This window comes from Paralichthys olivaceus, chromosome 20, assembly GCF_024713975.1.
Source record: "Paralichthys olivaceus isolate ysfri-2021 chromosome 20, ASM2471397v2, whole genome shotgun sequence".
Classification (NCBI taxonomy): Eukaryota; Metazoa; Chordata; class Actinopteri; order Pleuronectiformes; family Paralichthyidae; genus Paralichthys; species Paralichthys olivaceus.
This window is the reverse complement of record NC_091112.1, coordinates 8,222,067-8,239,625: the sequence shown is the minus strand read 5'-3', so window position 1 is coordinate 8,239,625 and position 17,559 is coordinate 8,222,067. Positions and strand designations below refer to the sequence as shown.

General features: G+C 41.2%; 1 protein-coding gene across 1 annotated transcript; it reads right to left on the bottom strand.

Annotated features, from left to right (window-relative positions):
- Positions 1-678: 678 nt before the first annotated feature.
- On the bottom strand, positions 679-16,226 carry grhl2b (grainyhead-like transcription factor 2b). Its single transcript, XM_020101898.2, has 16 exons — positions 16,067-16,226; positions 13,724-13,913; positions 13,488-13,555; positions 12,790-13,159; positions 11,919-11,977; positions 11,563-11,719; positions 10,829-10,940; positions 7,803-7,897; positions 4,819-4,977; positions 3,755-3,812; positions 2,993-3,132; positions 2,643-2,680; positions 2,383-2,474; positions 1,893-1,978; positions 1,731-1,795; positions 679-1,631 (listed from the first exon to the last, which is right to left on the bottom strand). The coding sequence occupies exons 1-16, from the start codon at positions 16,084-16,086 to the stop codon at positions 1,517-1,519; spliced, it is 1,824 nt and encodes a 607-aa protein (XP_019957457.1). The 5' UTR covers positions 16,087-16,226; the 3' UTR covers positions 679-1,516.
- Positions 16,227-17,559: the final 1,333 nt, after the last annotated feature.

Here is a 17,559-nt window from a genome sequence, read left to right as displayed (position 1 = left end):
ATTTAAGCATAGCGTAGATATAATCAACCACATTAGCGGCGTAACTGGAGTTACGACACTGCTGGTTTGTCGGTTGGTTGATGCATCACTGGACTGATCCGTCATCGAGAGGACTGCCATGAAATTTACGACGGTCATGATCCCATGAGGATGAAATGTTTTCAGTTTTCATCTGTGCCACCGTGATGTTCACATGTTTGATATATTACCATCGAATTTGATTCATTTTTAATGTTTTCCGTAGCTCGACTCGTGATAATGTAACTGATGCCATAACTTTCAAAACCCTTAGCCCTGACATTTATGAGGCCAGCATTTCATTTTGTCTAAGACTTTGCGATGGAGGGACACTGAATGAATCTTTTTTAATTACGATTTTTTTTTACATTGGTTTTTAAATGCTGAAAATATAAAAATATAAAAATGTGGAATTTTAATGAAAGCGGCACATAAAAACAGCTCCAAGGTAATTGGAAATATACTTGTTTGATGAATCGACACCTTGGTAATTCAGTTTGATAACTAATGGATAAGTATAATTTCAAAAACAAATTTTCTATCTGTTTCACAGTTGCTCACCTTTATGACAGAACACAACTGTTCATCATGAATTTATTCACTGCAGCCAACTCATCCGCCTGCACGGCCATAGACTCAATCTTTTTTTAATGCAAAAAATTACACCTATTATATCTTTATTCATTTTTCATCACAGCCGAGCACATGAGACATACGCAAGTGCCATTTGTCACCCCTCAGAATTTGTTTTTGACTCATTACAACGTCATTCAAAGCTCTACAAAATAAAAACCTTGGCTATGTGCTAACATGTAAATATTAAAACGTGGCTGAGAAACACAGAAAAACATTTAAAAACTCATTGAGGACTCTTTTTTTTTTAAAGAGGGTGACTATGAGAAAAGTCACTGAAATGAAAAGTACTTGAAATTCTTGGAATAAAATTGTTAAGGAAATGCAAAAATGTCCATTAAAAGCATTAATAAATAATAAAACATTGAGCAAAGGCTGGCATGCACAAGAAGCTGCTAAATTACTGAGGACCAACTATTTCAAGCTGTGGCTACATATAGTCCATCAGGCATTTTATGAGGCTACTCCTGATGGGGGTATTTGGCAAAAACACAATGTTAACACACTGTACAGAATGAGAATAAACATACAAATTCTTTTATACAATAAAAATATTTCAGAAAAGGTCGAGGACAGTGATCTGTACTCGATGAGTTCACCTTAAAGCACAGAGGAGGACAACGATGAGGAAGGAAATATAACCAGTTCATGTGAAATGTCCCCTTATTTTATTCATGTATTGTCCGTAGAAAATGCGACTTGCTTCATTGTGTAACGTGTCGGAGGGTGGGGGGGGGCAGGTGGGTCTCGGAGCACCACAAACAGGCTCCACGTGTCAGTCAGCTTATCAGCCGGTCCATAGCAGCCTCGAGGATTTCAGCCAACCAGCAGTCACTTCTCGTCCTTCGGGTCCGCCGGCGAGCTGTCAGATCTCCGTGAGCGTGATCTTGTAGGCGTCCGTGTGGCTCTCGATGTTGAGGATGAAGGTGTCCTCGTTGGAGTAATGCTCGATGATGTTGTCGTCCATGTTCACCAGGATCCTAACACAAAAGACACATATGCATACAATTCCAAGCTAAATAAACTCTTATCTGACTGGATGAAATAGAGAAATGTATTTACGTCCTTCTTTCACTCACCCTTTTTTACTCTTCTTGTACACTTTGGTTCCTCTGTCCGTGGGAACGCCGTACTTCTCTGATATCTGCGAAAGACAAATTCAAACGGGCTTTAAATCGCTGCTCTCCTCTTCCGCGCTCCTGACATCGCTCTCACGTGCAAACGGAAAGACGTTCACTCACAGCGTCCGTCAGGCCTCTGAGCGTGGGAGACTTCAGCATCAGAGCGTCAAACACCTCGTCAGTCTCCTTTCTCACGTATAACAGCACTGTGGAGAAAAGAGACTCAAGTTGTTTCCAGCATCTCAAATGTCGTTGCGTTTTTTAGACTATTGATCTGAACTATTACACTTTTGGTGGTGGACAGTTACAATTGATCCTTTTACTGATGAATCTTGGGTAAAATGGGTAAACTATACCTACTACCACATATAATGATTTTTCTCCCATAGGAATATTGTTTTGTTGAATAAAAGAAAGTAACAGTATGAGGCAAGCAGCTGATCCTCCCATGTGAGAAGCGGTGTGTTGGTGTGTTCCCTTATTTCACGACAGATTGAGGCAGGTGTTTCTCAGCTAATGGCCCAGCTCCTCTTGTACCTTTTTGATTTCTTAGAAGATAAAAGAGAGAGAAAAGGCACAGAGAGAAGAAGAGGAAGCTGCCATCTTGTACCTCTCTTGTGCGTCTCCTCTTTGATCTGTTTGTGAGGCGACGAACACAGATCTTCATCTGACGGCCTGAACATCCTCTTCACCAGCACGCCCCTGAAAACACACAAAAACAAACACGTTGTGTGCTTTCTCTTTGCATAGGCGGTAAGGCGTGCTTCCTCCGCACGAGCTTGGCATCTGTACCTGCATTTATTTGCATGCTATATACATGAGTGACCCGATGTACATGAAATAGTTTTTCCTCCTGAGGCCCAAACTCACCCGTCTCTCTCAATTTCCTCCGTGTTGAAGGTGAACACCTGGAAATGAATCGATACGAAAGCGTAAGTGTGACATTCATGCACAAATGACAAGTCTTTCTATGACTCATGTTTCTGGACACGTCAGGAAGGAAGTTTTTTTAAACCAGAAAAACTTGTTGAATTGCAGCTACCAGGTCATTCTGATACTGACTCCAGTTTCACCTCAGAGTGCCTGAACTCAGCTGACAGAAAACTGGTTCTTTCACTTTTATTTGCAGACAAGATGATGTGGAGTGTGTGTGTGTGTGTGTGTGTGTGTGTGTGTGTGTGTGTGTGTGTGTGTGTGTGTGTGTGTGTGAGGTGACGCACCTGACCGGCCCTCTGCAGGTTGCCGAAGTGAACGTCAGGAATGAAGAGGACGGGCTGAGCCTCCAGGTCGGTCAAGGTCTTGAAATACGTGGCGTCTGACTTTTTGGGGACAGATATCACCCCCACACCTCCGTCCTTCCCTGGAGGTGAACGAAGAAAGAACATTTAGAAAAGAACAGGAACGTTAAGGTGATAATGTTGTTTCTTTGTTTGTTGATTTGTTGCTTGTAAGCAAGATTATGTAAAATCCATTAAACAGATTTCCACGAAACCTGGTGGAAGGATGCATTATGGGTCAGGTAGAAATCCAGCAAATTTTGGTGTGGATTCGAATCAGCAGGTAGATCCTGGAATTTCATTTCATTGATTCACAGATCACACATGGATGTTGATGAAAACAAAGTAAGCATATTTAGGGGACTGATATTTATGAGTGTGTGAAATTTAGTGTAGATCCAATTAAAAATGTGGAACTAGTAAATATATATGTGGTTTCATGAGGGGAGTGTAGGTATCAGGAAGGTGTGCACTCTAGTTAAAAATCAATTTCTGGCATTTACAACCATCGTTCATGTGATCTGCTTTAACAACACATTAATCCCTTCATAAGTACAATTATCTACAGGAAGAAAAATATGTATTTAACATAATTTCATATAAAGAACTTGTTTTCACATTTTTTCTAACTCTGTAAACCTGTAATTGCACCACAGACCTATCATTTCTCTGACTTTGATATGAGATAAAAATCTCAGCTCAAACCTTTTGACTTCTTGCGGAACAGTTTTCTCTCCTCGTCCCTTATTTTCCTCTCTGCTCCCTGAAATAAAAAAAGCCTCCTTTAAAAACACTTGAAAAAGCATGTGAATAAAAACGACCAGCACACGGGTTAGTATTTCCTTCGTTCAGATGTGTCTCAATGTGCAGGTGAGACCACTAGAGGGAGGACTGCTGTCATTATTTGACTGCCTCACTCCACCTCCCTGCACACACACCTACATCCGTGACACTTGTATGATCCCAAGCTGAGTGTTTACATGTGAAAACGTATGATCCTTAAATAAAGGTAAAAAAACATATAAAGTGATTTTCACAGACGTCACAAAATATTACAAAGTTTGTAATTGAAAATTAAATTACATGCTAATAAAACTCAGCGCTCAAGGTTCCTACACAGAGTGTGACTCTGAAGTTACATGAACGAATTGTGACCTTGTTTTTTACACTTGAATCTGATTGGACGATCCATGCTGTGATCCAATCACAGCATCATTAGAAGAAGCTGCGCAGCATCAAGGTGACAGCGCTTCCTGCCCTCTGATTGGTCAGTGTCCAATCACAGTCAAGTATAAAGACTGGGTCAAGAGTCCAAACTTTTACATTTGAGTTTTGTGTTTTTGTGGTAAATGTGGTTCTCAGTATTATGTCATTGTTTGAGAAGTTTTTGTACATTAATGTTAATACTTAAAAATACTTTTGATTTCTAAATATGTATTTTGTTCTTGCTCAACATGAGGCTGATGATTTTTGATGAATAAGATTTAAACTTTGTGCTTGAATACAAAGTCCAGAACATCCATATATAAAAAACACAATTTGACTTGAGACTTTTTTTCACTGTACAAATTCATCATTAATTCAACTTTCACAGATTTTATTTACAGAGTTGCTTTTCCTCGTCTTACGAATGAAACAATATATTTATTGAGAAAATACATGAGTTATGAGTAAAATATTTAAGTGCAAGCCCGAGTCACAACTGAGCATTAGTTTAAAAGATCATTGCACAAACACAACGTTTAATAATTTGAAAAGTGATTTCTCACCTTGTCACAGAACACCTTGATCTGTGAGTACGCCCTGTGCAGCGGCTTGTTGCTGCGGTTGTTGTAGCTGTACGTGTCGATCTGGATCATCAGAGGAAGACCCTTCACCCCCTTCTGAGAGGAGAAGTCCGTACTCAGACAGTTGACTGTGATGAAAATCTGAGTGAGACACACAGAGAGGGGGAAGAGAGTTATACTTGTTTTTCTTCTGCTTTTCTGATGTGGATGAAATATAGTTGCTGCAGAAAATGTTTTTCATTGTGCAGCTCATAATTGAACCCATGCAAACATACGCCGCATCTCAAAAATATAGATGAGTGAAAACAGCAGCTGGTCAGTGAACGACACTAAATCTCTTTGGAAGCTTTTCAGTGGTTGAAGAGTCGTTGCTTCCTTTAGAGACACATCGTGCTTCCTAAGTTAGTATCCTTTAAAACCTGTATTGTAACACTCACTGCTTAATGAATACTTTCACATAGATCATAGTCCAAATGAAAAATGTCCATTGGGACATTTGGGATTTGAACCTTGCCTCTGCAGGAATTTTGAGCATATTTTTCCAATGCTTTGAGCGGCACAAACAAAATTCCTTTTGCCTCTGTTGAATTCAGCAAATGTTTAGATATCGGAAAGTCCTGCTAGATACAAATCAAACTGTGTGTGACTGCACGGTTGCATAGCTCTGTCAAAAAGAGAAAAATGTTTTCTTGTGATTTGTTTGAACCCGTCCTTTTGATAAACAGGCAGTATCTGCATTTCTTCTTCTTCTACACATCTTAACATGCATCACCATCAGTCTCTGGGTTCTACTTGGTTTTAAATATGCTGCACAACAAAAGACAGGAGGTTGGTCATTAACTTGAGCCATAAAAACTCTATTAGCCGCAGCAGCCATGAGGAAAGCCTCATTAAAGTGTCTCTCAGACTGTGGAGGGGAGACGACTAAAAGTACAATGTTAGAATTTAACGACGAGGTGAGTTGTTAAACTAGATATTTTGCCTTTTATTGTTTTGTTTTGCTTTGTTTAGATACATCAAAGTATGATCATGCAGGAACAATCAACAGGAAAATCGAGGAAAGTCTGCAAAACATCTCATGCTGTGTCCGGCCCAGGTTTAGAGATGAGATCAAATGGAACTTCTCTTCATGATGGATTTCCTGATGTTTATGCAAATCCTTCCTTCCCTTTTATTAATAATATGCATGTATGGCTTTTACTTTATTTCCTTTTTGTCTGCATTGTTTTTGTAAAATGTATCTGTGGGTTTTCCCGTTCTGGTGAACTACAGATGCTGTGAGCTCCATTTCCCATTGACTTGCCCAATAAAACTGGGTGTGGTCCACTTGGTGACACTGTGATCTTGAGGATTACCTTCATACAAAGATGTGCTTGTGATTGAAAAGCTTGACTTAATCATTTATTTAACAGTGGCCTCGTCTCTCCATGTGTGATTCATTAGGACTTCTTGACACTTGAATTCCACTGCTGGGACATAACCTTTCAACCAAGTAGAAATCTTTAAACTATGTTGAGTTCACTTAAACAAAAATCACTGGTGCTGAACAGGAATGTAAAATTGCAAAATTCAATTTAGTTTCAGCGAATACTATCACTCCCTGTCTACGTACGTGAATACTCCGAAGATAACCTCAGTCTCTCTCCGTTTATGTGTCTCTCACACATGATGTCCTTGTTTGTCCCTGACTGAACTGTCTATGATGAAAAAAAAGCCCAAAAAAAGCTGCTTCCTTAAAACACACATGAAACACAGCACATACAAACGCAGAAGTTACAAAAAAATTAGATTTGCACTAGATATCGATAATTATCTCGATAAATGTCACATGATTATTTCTTTTTAAGCTTAAAATGTGATCTTTGCTCCTTGGGGAAGGTTGTGCATGGTTTTAATCAGAATTGGCAAAGTGTTTGTATATGTGCACTGTCTAATCTAGTTAATATTGGTGTTTGTTTCCTGTTTATAGTCATCCCTGAAAACGGAATATTCAAATTTACTTCACATGTTTTTGTAAGTTGCACTTTCCCTGATATATAAAACAGACACGCACAAGCTTGAAAACATGTTTCCCATCATATCTCTTTCAGGTGTCCTGTTCATTTTGACACTTTGCCAACAAAAATTCAAGAAGATTAAAATATCTCTTTCGCCGCTTCTTTCGTAAACCTGCCGCAGCAGCAGCCTGCGCAGCAGACTTCCTGGTTGTTACACCTGTTCCTGCTGCGACAGGTAGATTCAAGCTGAACAGTGACACGGATGAGGAGAAAGAGAGGGATAGAAAAAGAAAGAGAGAGAGGGAAGATGTATGGAGAGAAAAAGAGAGAAAGAGTCAATATTGGCCCAGAGGAGTGCGCTTGGATTTCCTCCAGCAACGTCTTTGTCCCCAGGCTGCTGCTAGAATAAAAGAGCCACACAACACATGCAACACACACAGAGCGCAGACTGACTCACACACAGGCGCTCGCATTCACACAGAAATGAGGGCAAAACAAACAACAGAGGGTGGGGACCGGGATCGGTGTGTTGGCCCTTGGGGGCCTCTGGAGTTCAAACTGCGAAAGGGCTCCGTTTAAAGGAGTGGTCACAAAAGGAGTGGGCTACACAAAGACAAAGAGGACAAACAGAGGAAAAAGTACACAACGCTCGCCCATATGTCGGACGCTCCACAACGCGAGATGTGAGATGATGGATCTGCCGTGAGCGTCCAATTCTCCTGTTATGAAAACATTTGGATGATTTCATTAACTGCCGAGCTCCGCAGTGTTTGTGATGTCGACAGGCCGCGGAGCTTGCATCACACTCAAACCCTGGTTCATTTGTCGAGTGAGTGCGTTTGTTTGCCAACACCTGAATCAGCAAAAAAAAAGAACCTGTCCCGCTGCTTTTTCCACCCGTACGACACACACCTCCCAGAGTAAACCACTCTCGGGGAAAATGACAAATGTAATATTTGAGCACCGTACCTTGGCCTCTTCATTCACGTCCCAGGTGAAGGAGATGGCGTTGTAGGCGATTTCTTCGATGTTTCCGATCGTGTTGAAGCTCTCCTTGTAATCGGCTGTGAAGACAAACGCAAACACGATTTATTCATGCGATCACGACCACCTACAGGAAGATTCTCATACATTCTCAAATTATAATCAGCAATTTGGGCTGATATCTTTGAAACCCCTGTATATACAGTGCGGCTTGGTCAATAAAGGACCCAAGCAGGTAGCTATTGTTCGTTCAGATAAGCAATCGAATGGCACGCTTCAATTTCATAAGATAAAACCTTATCTGCCTGAGCAAACAAACCTTTAGGCTTCAAAGACCTGGGAGGAACTACAGGAGGCTATTCTGGCTCCAGGACTGAGAGTCAGATGAGCTCTGTGACCTGTGTGGCTGCAGAGGTCGAGTACCGGCATGTTGTGGAAAAGCCTCTATATAGTGTAACAGGAGTTTATTTAAGAATGGAAAGAAGTTCAGTAGAAAAAAGAACCCAACGTCACTGTAAAGCTGAATTAACAAGATTTCGTCCATACGCTGCAGTTTAGGAAAAGCCTGATGACTTTCTGTTAAAGGCCCAGTGTGTAAGATTTAGAAGAAAGGGAACTAATGGCAGAAATTTAATGTAGAATAATCCTCATGATGTTTTCACTAGTTTGTTTCATCTAAATTGTATGAATTGTAGTTTTCTTAACCCCAGAAAAGATGCTTTATATTCAAATACTTTATATTTACATCGAGGGGACCCTCTCTACGGAGGCTGCCATGTTTTTTACATTAGTCCAGACTGGACTAACTAAACACCTTTTGGGTTTTTATGACAATTAAAGGCTGCCACAGGTTCTTTTTCATGTTTTGAAGGAGAGGGTGAGGGGTGTTCAGCTGCGACACTAGATATCGCAAAATTCTACACACTGTACCTTTAAATAAATGTAATGTGAATTTTAAAGATTTAAAGCTTTAAACCATCTGCATACTCCAGAAGAACGTGACTTAATTAAATCCCCTCCTGTTCTTTTCACCTGGAATAAAAACATGTCAGATGCTGATAGGATTAGACGCAGACATGAGCTGGACGATCGTCTGTGCAGGAGAAACATTTCTGCTTGTGAGCGTCGTCCACTAACATCTGACCTCCTCCGTCATCCTAACCAACGCTGCAGCGGCACGTCCTGATTCTCCAGCAGGTTCACGAAGCAGTGGGACAGGCAGCAACATGCCAATCTGCCGATACCCCCATCCCCCCTAAATAACCCCATTCAAATGATCTATTCACCGGTCCCCTCCCCCACCCTGATAAACCCTCCGCCGCTATTCAAATCAGCTCGGTGGACAGCTTCAGGTTACAGGTAACATCCAGCTACAGGCCGACCTGACTCTGAGGAGCAGGGTGGAGGGTGGTCTGTCATTTGACCTAAGGAGATGTTTGAATGGACAACCCCCCCTTCATAACGCTACACACACAACACACACACACACTCTCTTGAAAACATACACTCATCTTGCTGGCAAATCCCAAACAGGATGCCAAAACAAACGGAGCTGGAGAAGATGACACACTTCCTCTCAACAGGAATGACTCACAGCGCTACATGGAAAAGGGATTAAAAATTCAAATCGCACTGATGACGACATGAATTGATTCAAGAATCATCTTATTGTAGCAACAGAAAACTTTACTTTGACTTTACTACAACTGCCGGATTACTTTTCATATTAATTCTTGATAATGTGTTTAATTTGTGAGTCATCCCATCTAACTCTCAGGAACAGGAACAAAAATGTTTCTCGAAATACACTCAGACAGAAGATACGTCCAGGCAGTATACAGTCATAAATATTCATTATGTGCTACACTATTAAAATGTTAAGTATCCAATGTTTTTTTTTTAAGCACAGGTAATATGTTATTGATATATATATAAATATATGATAGTACATGATAACACAAGCTCTACCTCCTGAGGCACAGCTATGATTCCATCCTGTGACCTTGACCCTCGACTGAAATGAAAAAACATCAACATGGATTTTACCAGTTTAATTTAAAGTTCAATTGAAGCTTCTCAAGTTATCACTGTGACAATCAGACTGACTTTGATTTCTCTGATTTCCAAATGCAGTCTTAAATGTTGACAGCCAGGTTGGGACCAGCTGTTCTGTAAGAAATCAAGATGTGTTGTCAACTGAGTTTTTCTCAGTTCAAGTAAATATAGAAATTAAAAAACCCAGATCTAAATTGGGCAAGAATCACTTTCAACAGACCAAGACCAGCTGAGGAAACAGTGTGGCTAGCATTCCTCTCCCTGCCCCGACAAGCTGTGTGTGTGTGTGTGTGTGTGTGTGTTTGTGTGTGTGTGTCCCATCCACCCCACGTCTCTCTCACATACCTCTGACTCTCTGCCTCTGTTGACAGGCCCCGGCTTGTCAAACGCAAACTGCCTACGAGCTTTTCACACACACTTGTTCCAAGAGGCGTAAAAAATACTGGTTCACAATCAGATACATCAACCGAAAAAAACTGCGGCAGACAAAAGGTCAGAGGAGTCAGGATCACAATAACGAGGCTGCAGAAAGGCACACGTACAGGTTCGACCGTGGGAAATACTGCGAGAGAGAAAGTTTGTCCTGTTTTTTTTTTCCCCACAAATCACTGTTTTGCTCAATCGTCCAGGCGATGTAGAGGAGATTAGAGGATTTATGTTGAGTGTCTCAGCAACAGCTAGAGGTGTGTGTGTGTGTGTGTGTGTCTGATGGTAGAAGGTGGTGGGCACCTGAACAGCCCTCAGGCAGACAGTTGGGTGGGGGCTTGTTTGCTCTCCCTCAGTCATGCCTTGTTTATCAGCTGAGCACATTCCAGCGTTTGCAAAAACATAAATCTGTCACCGCCTTTTCTTTCATCTGTTTTCATTCATTCATTCGGCAGTCTGCCGTTCCCACTTTGCTGACGCTAACACGGGAACATGGAGGAAGGAGCATGGGGGGGCAATAAAAATCTCACCGATGTCGAGGACTCTCTGTTTGGCCGTGTGCTGCCTGGAGTGCCAGTACTTCCAGTATTTGAGCTGCTCGTCTCGGTTCTTGTCCTCGCTGAACACGACCATGACCACACTCTGAAAACAGGGACGAGACAGGAGACACTTTAAGATGAATGCAGAAGAAGATCCAGAGCTTGAAGAGTCGAGCGTTCTAATAAGTTTAACAACAAATCTCAGTCCAGGCGGTAATTTTAGCTCCTTATCAGTAACAATCTCCATCCTTACCAAGACACCTGACGACACATATCACATGACCCCTCACGGACATTCTAAATAACATGGATGATTTTTTTGTCAGGTTCCAACTTGAGTCTTATCTCAACACTACACCACAATTCATTTCAGTAACAATTACTCATCCAGCTTATTGCTTGGGTCAGAGATATTGCGAAATACAAGTCTGACATTGGCACAGGTTTTAAACCAAACCCAACCCCAGTCAGAAAACCATGTTGAAAACCACGCTATTGTGGATTTTAAAATTAAATCCACGAGCTAAAAGAAGCTACAATGCTCAGTAGAGATGAGGAGAACCCCACAATTATCATCATTGGATGATAAACACTTCTTTCACGTGCATGTTCTCTTCTGAACCATTGTAAGTATGAAAAATAACAAGAGGCTTGAAAAAAGCAATAAGATCATGAGTCTTATTCTGAATAAAGTGAAGGAGCGGAGGTGAGACTGAAATACTCACCCGCACTTTGCTGATGGGGTGACGGAGGCGATTGTTGGCGCTGAGCTCATTGAGCGTCACGGCGTAGAACTGGCCTTTGTTCAGGTAGGTCATCGGCCCCTCGCCCTGCTTCTGACGCAGCGAACGAGTGGCGTCCAGCGTGTACCGGAAGCTGTCACTGTACAAACACACACAGGCATAGAGAATCACATGTGACTACAAACAATAAGGCAGGATCGGGGGTTTATCATTCCTTCCCAGATCCCTCCCAGTCGTATTATTATTTTATCGTATAATAATCTTTACACTGTAATAAATATGTAGAGATATTAGTTCTGTAACGACAAGATGGAGTCGTTGACTTTTCAGTGACTTACACTCTCTCCTGATGGAATAAGAAGTCGTCTGTGGCCAGAGAAGAAGGTGTGTGGTACTTCTGTTGTAAGAAAAACAAAAAAAAAAACAGTCAATGATTTGGACACAATGAAAAGTGAATTTTCTCAGAGAGGAACTGGTTAAACAGGAAACATTCAAATGTTCAGCAGTTGCATTGTGATACAGAAAGTTCAGAATGACGCTGGCGTTCTCAAGCAAACAGAAAAAAACTCAACTTCCACTTGTATGTTCTTGTTCAGGTAAAAAAAAAACCTTTGGACTCAGTGACTCATATTTAAATCTCTGTCTTAACGCAGCAAGAAAAACGAAAACTCCACCCATCACATAGTGACCGTTACGCTTTCCTACATTTCCCACGGTGCCTGACATTACTCTGTGGTTTGTATGAGCAGACCAAGAACAACGAGAGCTCAATTTTCCAGTTAAACAGGAAACTTTATGATGGATGTCTTGACTTTTTATGGCTAAATATCAAATATAAACTGACTAAGCTATTTATTTGTCTCATTATAATGTATATTTGAAAAGGTATCTGCAACAATATTCTAAAACAGAAAACTGAGGAAACTGACCTACAAATGTATGGAACAAGGGTTATTTTGAACAATACTGCTGTTGGTCTTGTTTACCCTTGAAAACAAAGCAACGTCTATGTGTGACCTCGGTTTTAATGTCTGAGTCTTCAAAAGCAGTCAAGAGAAATGAGTTTCTCCTTCTTGAATTGACTAATTTTAATAACTTAAATTGGATTGTGAGGCGAATAACTTTCATTCATTCAATCCGTCAGGTTGTGAACCACCATGTTAGTGTGTATTGTTCCTTTACAGTAATATCAGTTGTCTCTTTCCTCACCCCGTCTCTCTCCTCCTCATACGGGCTGTCGGGCGGACTCTGCTGGTCGTCCTTAACGTACGAGTTGTGGCTGACAGTGGTCACCTCGTACGGACTCTGTTCGTATATCACCCTCGCCGGCTCCTCTGCCTCCACCCTGTAGTGAAGCCCCGGTGCCGTCGTGAAGACGGACGTGTACACCTCGGCCTTCACCACAGCCCCCGATGACACGGCCCCACCGGCACCTGTCGAGCTGCTGAAGTGCTCCCGTTTGGACTCCTGGTGCTCTGTGTTCAGCGACAGGTTGACGGGGACAGACTTGAGGACCTGAACCCGATTGTCCACGGTCTCCACCTCGTTTTGGCTGCTGGGGTTGCTAGGCAACGTCGATCTGAACAAACATGTGGATTAGAAATGATGTATTTTTGGCAAATCCTACTTCTAATCCCTTCATCAAGAGGATTTTTTCTGGCCTCAGTGCAGCCTGAGCTTCTTTAGTTATTCAAGAGAAACAAAAGTCACTCAGCTGTGATATTTGCCCACATAGACACAAAGTGCTTGTCTTGTCTTCAGCTCATACTTCTGCGTCACATTTTTACTTCTTAGCTTTTTGTATTAAATTGTTATATATATATATCAAATACCAGTGTTATTGAGCTCAGTGATTTAATTCCACACACACACATTTTCCTGTCTGTGCATGTGTAACCTTGACTGACCTCTTCTCGTGTTCCTCTGTAATTTCAACAACTTTGGAAACTGGCAGGAGCCTCTTTTCTTTCGGCACCTGAGAGGAAAAAAAGACAACGTCATTCAAAACTAAAACAGGAAGTAAAACATCTCATTATTTGTGACAAGGTTTGATTAAGTCAAAGTAAAAAATATATCCCTGAACATGCTAACAATGTTGCTTCTTTACATGATTGAAACCACTGAAAACAACATGGCTCTGGACCTTGTAGTAGTCGTAGAGCAGGCCCAGGGCGTTGGCGCTGTCCTCGTCTCCGTTGATGCTCATCATGGCCTTGGTGGCGGCAGTCAGCGGGTTCTCCAGGTACGTCCGCCATGCCTCGTCCTCGCTGGTGTAGGCCCGACGCACTGCGGGGAAGGAGCTCTCGTTGGGGACCACCACCACCAGACGCTTACTAGCAATCACATATAAAAACACTTGAATTCAAAAGTGACAGTGTATATAGACATTATCCCTTAATCTACTTAGTCTCATCGAAAGCTGATAAAAGCTAATTATTTTTTGGCCTGCTGGTTGACGAGGCAGAATTATACATTCAAAACTCTAAGATCTGTCCATTTATCCTTATTTTGGTTATTTTCTATATGAAATAGGAATCAAAAACACTGCTGCATCATTTTTCCTGCCTGACACGTGCGGATCATTCTCACTCCACTGTAGGCCCACTTAAGTCGAGATCACAGACCAGTTAAACACAGAGTGTTGTCACAACATCTATTTGAACCGATCGTAGACGGCTCTGAATGTGTCAACTGTGACGCATGAGTATAATGTCACACCTTTAAGAAAACAATACAAGCTCCATGTTCCCAAGTTGTTCATTTGTTTGAGTTGCAACAACTCAACTGGAAGCATTAATATGGAATATTTTCTTTACATACTGTAAATTAAAATAATAGATTCTCTGACATCGGATAACTCATTCCTATTACAAGTGTGGTTTCTCTAATTGGCATAGACGGCTGCCTGTCAGGTTCACCTGCCAAATAAAACAAACATGTCCTGCCCCCAGTCTGTGATGTCACACTGATGCACAAGCAAAAGATGTGGTAGAAGAAAAGAGGTCGTAACAGAAAACAACACCCAGGAAATATCTGCTCCACCGTGTCTGACTTACGGATCATCACGGCTTCTTTTAAATGCTCATCACATCATATATTTAAATCTCTTTCACCAGCAGCTAATCAATTTTATATTGATATTTTATTGATCCTGCATTTGTCACAAATTCTGATCAACTTCTCTCCATGGCAACCGCAGCACACAGCAGGTATAGGTTTTTAAACAATAAGGCCATGGGCAGAAAAGACACGGAGGTGATGATGTTTATGACCGACTCTACTCTGGTGGATCTGACTGAATGTTACCACTGTCATAACAATAGCAGACACCTGTTGTCACAGCAGAGCTGATGCGGGAAGCATGAAGCAGCAACGCACTGCAGAGTCTCTGAGAAACCAGCTGCACACATTTACACATAGATTTTAATTTTTTTTAATAATTTGGCAAACATATCCCCCTAACCCACGACCCAGGGGACAAGTATAGTTGCATGGACATTTAAATATAACTGTATTAATGCCATATCATGTACTACTGCTAATAATACTACTACAACTGCAAATAATAAGTATAATGACAATAATATTAATAATAATATGGCTACGACAAAGTTAGATATTTTCCTGCACTAATCCAGGTAACTGCTATAATTAATCTAGCTTCTTATTGAAATGTCGAATCATAACTGTATTAACTTAATATAAATTAATGTATAATATTTTTAAAATAAAAAAGTAATATATGTTTTAATAATAATAGAATTAAAATCTATATAAATTATAAAAGTTTGAATTTTTCTACATTATTGGTTGTATTAAAATATAGCATATGCTTCTTAACATTTTCAGATGTTTTTCATCCAATGCATACCTTGCTATTTCTAATATTTCATAAGCTTAAACATGAAAACAATTAAGCAGATTGGAAGTATTGTTCTTAGAAATTAAAGAATTTAAATGATTTGCTGTAAGTCCAAGTCTATAAATGGGAGTTTCTAGTGTAAAACAACGCAGTTCAGACAAACAAGCTGCACAAACAAACACATGCATCGCACTGCAAAAAGGCCTAAAATATGAATGAAACGTGATGCAATGCAGAAGCTGAGCAAAAACTATTTTAATTCAAAAGAAATTGGATCGTTTGGGGAAATCTAGTCCTTTGCACTTTGCAGAATTCCCCCTCCCCCCCACCCCCCATCCGTCAAAAATGGCGAATTCAGCTCGAACGATATCCACGGAGCCAAGTTTTGCTTGACAACTTCTCCTCCAGGGCCTCAGACTTTAAATGACTTCTGCTTGAATATTTAGTATTTCATAAAAATGAATAAAACAAGAAAAAAGAAAGATTTCCATCCCTGAAATAACAGATTGTGATCATAAAAGCTGCTTTTTCCCCTGATAGGTAAAAGACTCTATAATGAAAAGGTGGTTTGTCCTCTAATGGCAGAAATGATGGGAGATCCTCTCCTGTGGCTTGATCACTTACTTGTCTGTCTCCTGTGACATATTTCGATCCTTCCTGGAGAAACTGGACTTTCAGGTCGGAGCAGGTAACAGAGTGAGCGAGTTTCCAGAAGTTGAGCTACAGGTAAGGCGACTTCTCCTCCGCCTTCCCCCCTCGGAGCGGCGGCCTCTCCCCCGCGACACCTGGCAGGTAGATCCGCCTCAGACCTCCTACTCCTCCTCCTCCTCCTCCTCCAGCGTCTCCTCTAGAGCAAGATGGAGACAAATATCAACACATCCCGCCGCTAATATCACGTTTATTTGCCTTGGATCACTTTAATGGCCGCGCGGCAACTTAGCGATGGAATTCCTGCAGAGAGTCCAGGGCGAGGGCGAGTCTGGTCGCTGATTGGCCGCCGCGGAGCCGAGTCGAGCCGTGATTGGCCGAGGCGGGAGCGAGGCAGGTAGAGGGCCCGCCTCACCTGCGAGAGGAAAGACAGCGATGACAAGAGAGGAGCAGGAACACACAGGTGACTGCTGAGGTTCTCACCACTACACTTATGACTTTAACTTTATCAATATTATCATAATTATCATTATCAGAGGACATTTCAAAAATCAATTAAATCAACTAGGATTAAGAGTCTGTGACTGAGATGACCTCTGACCTCAGGTTTCCTTCACCCCCTTTACATTTATCACTAACCTGTGTGTGTGTGTGTGTGTGTGTGTGTTTGTTTCAGGTAATCTCAGAGTGAACAGACAGAAGGCAGCAGGGTGGAGCCCTGTTATTAGCTGACAGTGCCATTGTCTCCTTAATGAAGCCATTGTATGAGCAGGAGACACCAGTGTTTGGGACTGCAGTGGTAAAGCAAACAGACAACAGTGTGTGTTTGTGTGTGTGTGTGTGTGTGACTGACCCCCCCACCCCCCATAGATCCACTACTGTCTGAGAGCAGTAGTTGCAAGTTACATTTCAGATTAAGATTTGAGAAAAAAATTAAACGTTAGAAGTTTTGAATACCACTTTATAAAAATGTTTGAAGCCCAAAGATGTCAAATAATAATATATTTTTCTTCTTTGCTTTCAGATTACTCTGTTGGATCATTGCACTAAAACGCCCGGAGGTTAAAAATAGTCTGGCTAAATAATTACGTGCTACTGATGTAACATTTACACTTGGGTCTATTTTTATGGAATGAGAATACTTTAACTTTCAGTGCATTAATATGCTGGTATATTTCTGTTCATTTTGAAGGATTTTAAATGCAATTAATGTAACAGTTCTGCTGCATTTCAGAAGCAAACACACTCAATGCAGAAAACATAATTTCCAAACTGGTTTGATGTCTTCTCCAAGAATTTGCATGACTAAATGAGGACCTTTTGGTTAAGAATGCCTTCAGGCGGCCTGGTATGGAAATGTAAAAATTATGTTTGAGAATTCAGTTTAACCGTCAGTGGTGTTTTTCTCTGTGTGTTTATGTTTGCGTGCGCTGTGGATGATACCATCCTCCCTTGTCTAATTTGTTTTA

Excerpts from the sequence above, each read along its gene's own strand:
- grhl2b (XM_020101898.2), bottom strand. The coding sequence starts at position 16,086 with ATGTCACAGGAGACAGACAA. Across the intron at positions 7,898-10,828 it reads ACAGAGAGTCCTCGACATCG|CCGATTACAAGGAGAGCTTC; the intron begins GTGAGATTTTTA and ends TTGTCTTCACAG. Across the intron at positions 1,796-1,892 it reads TCAGAGGCCTGACGGACGCT|ATATCAGAGAAGTACGGCGT; the intron begins GTGAGTGAACGT and ends TGTCTTTCGCAG.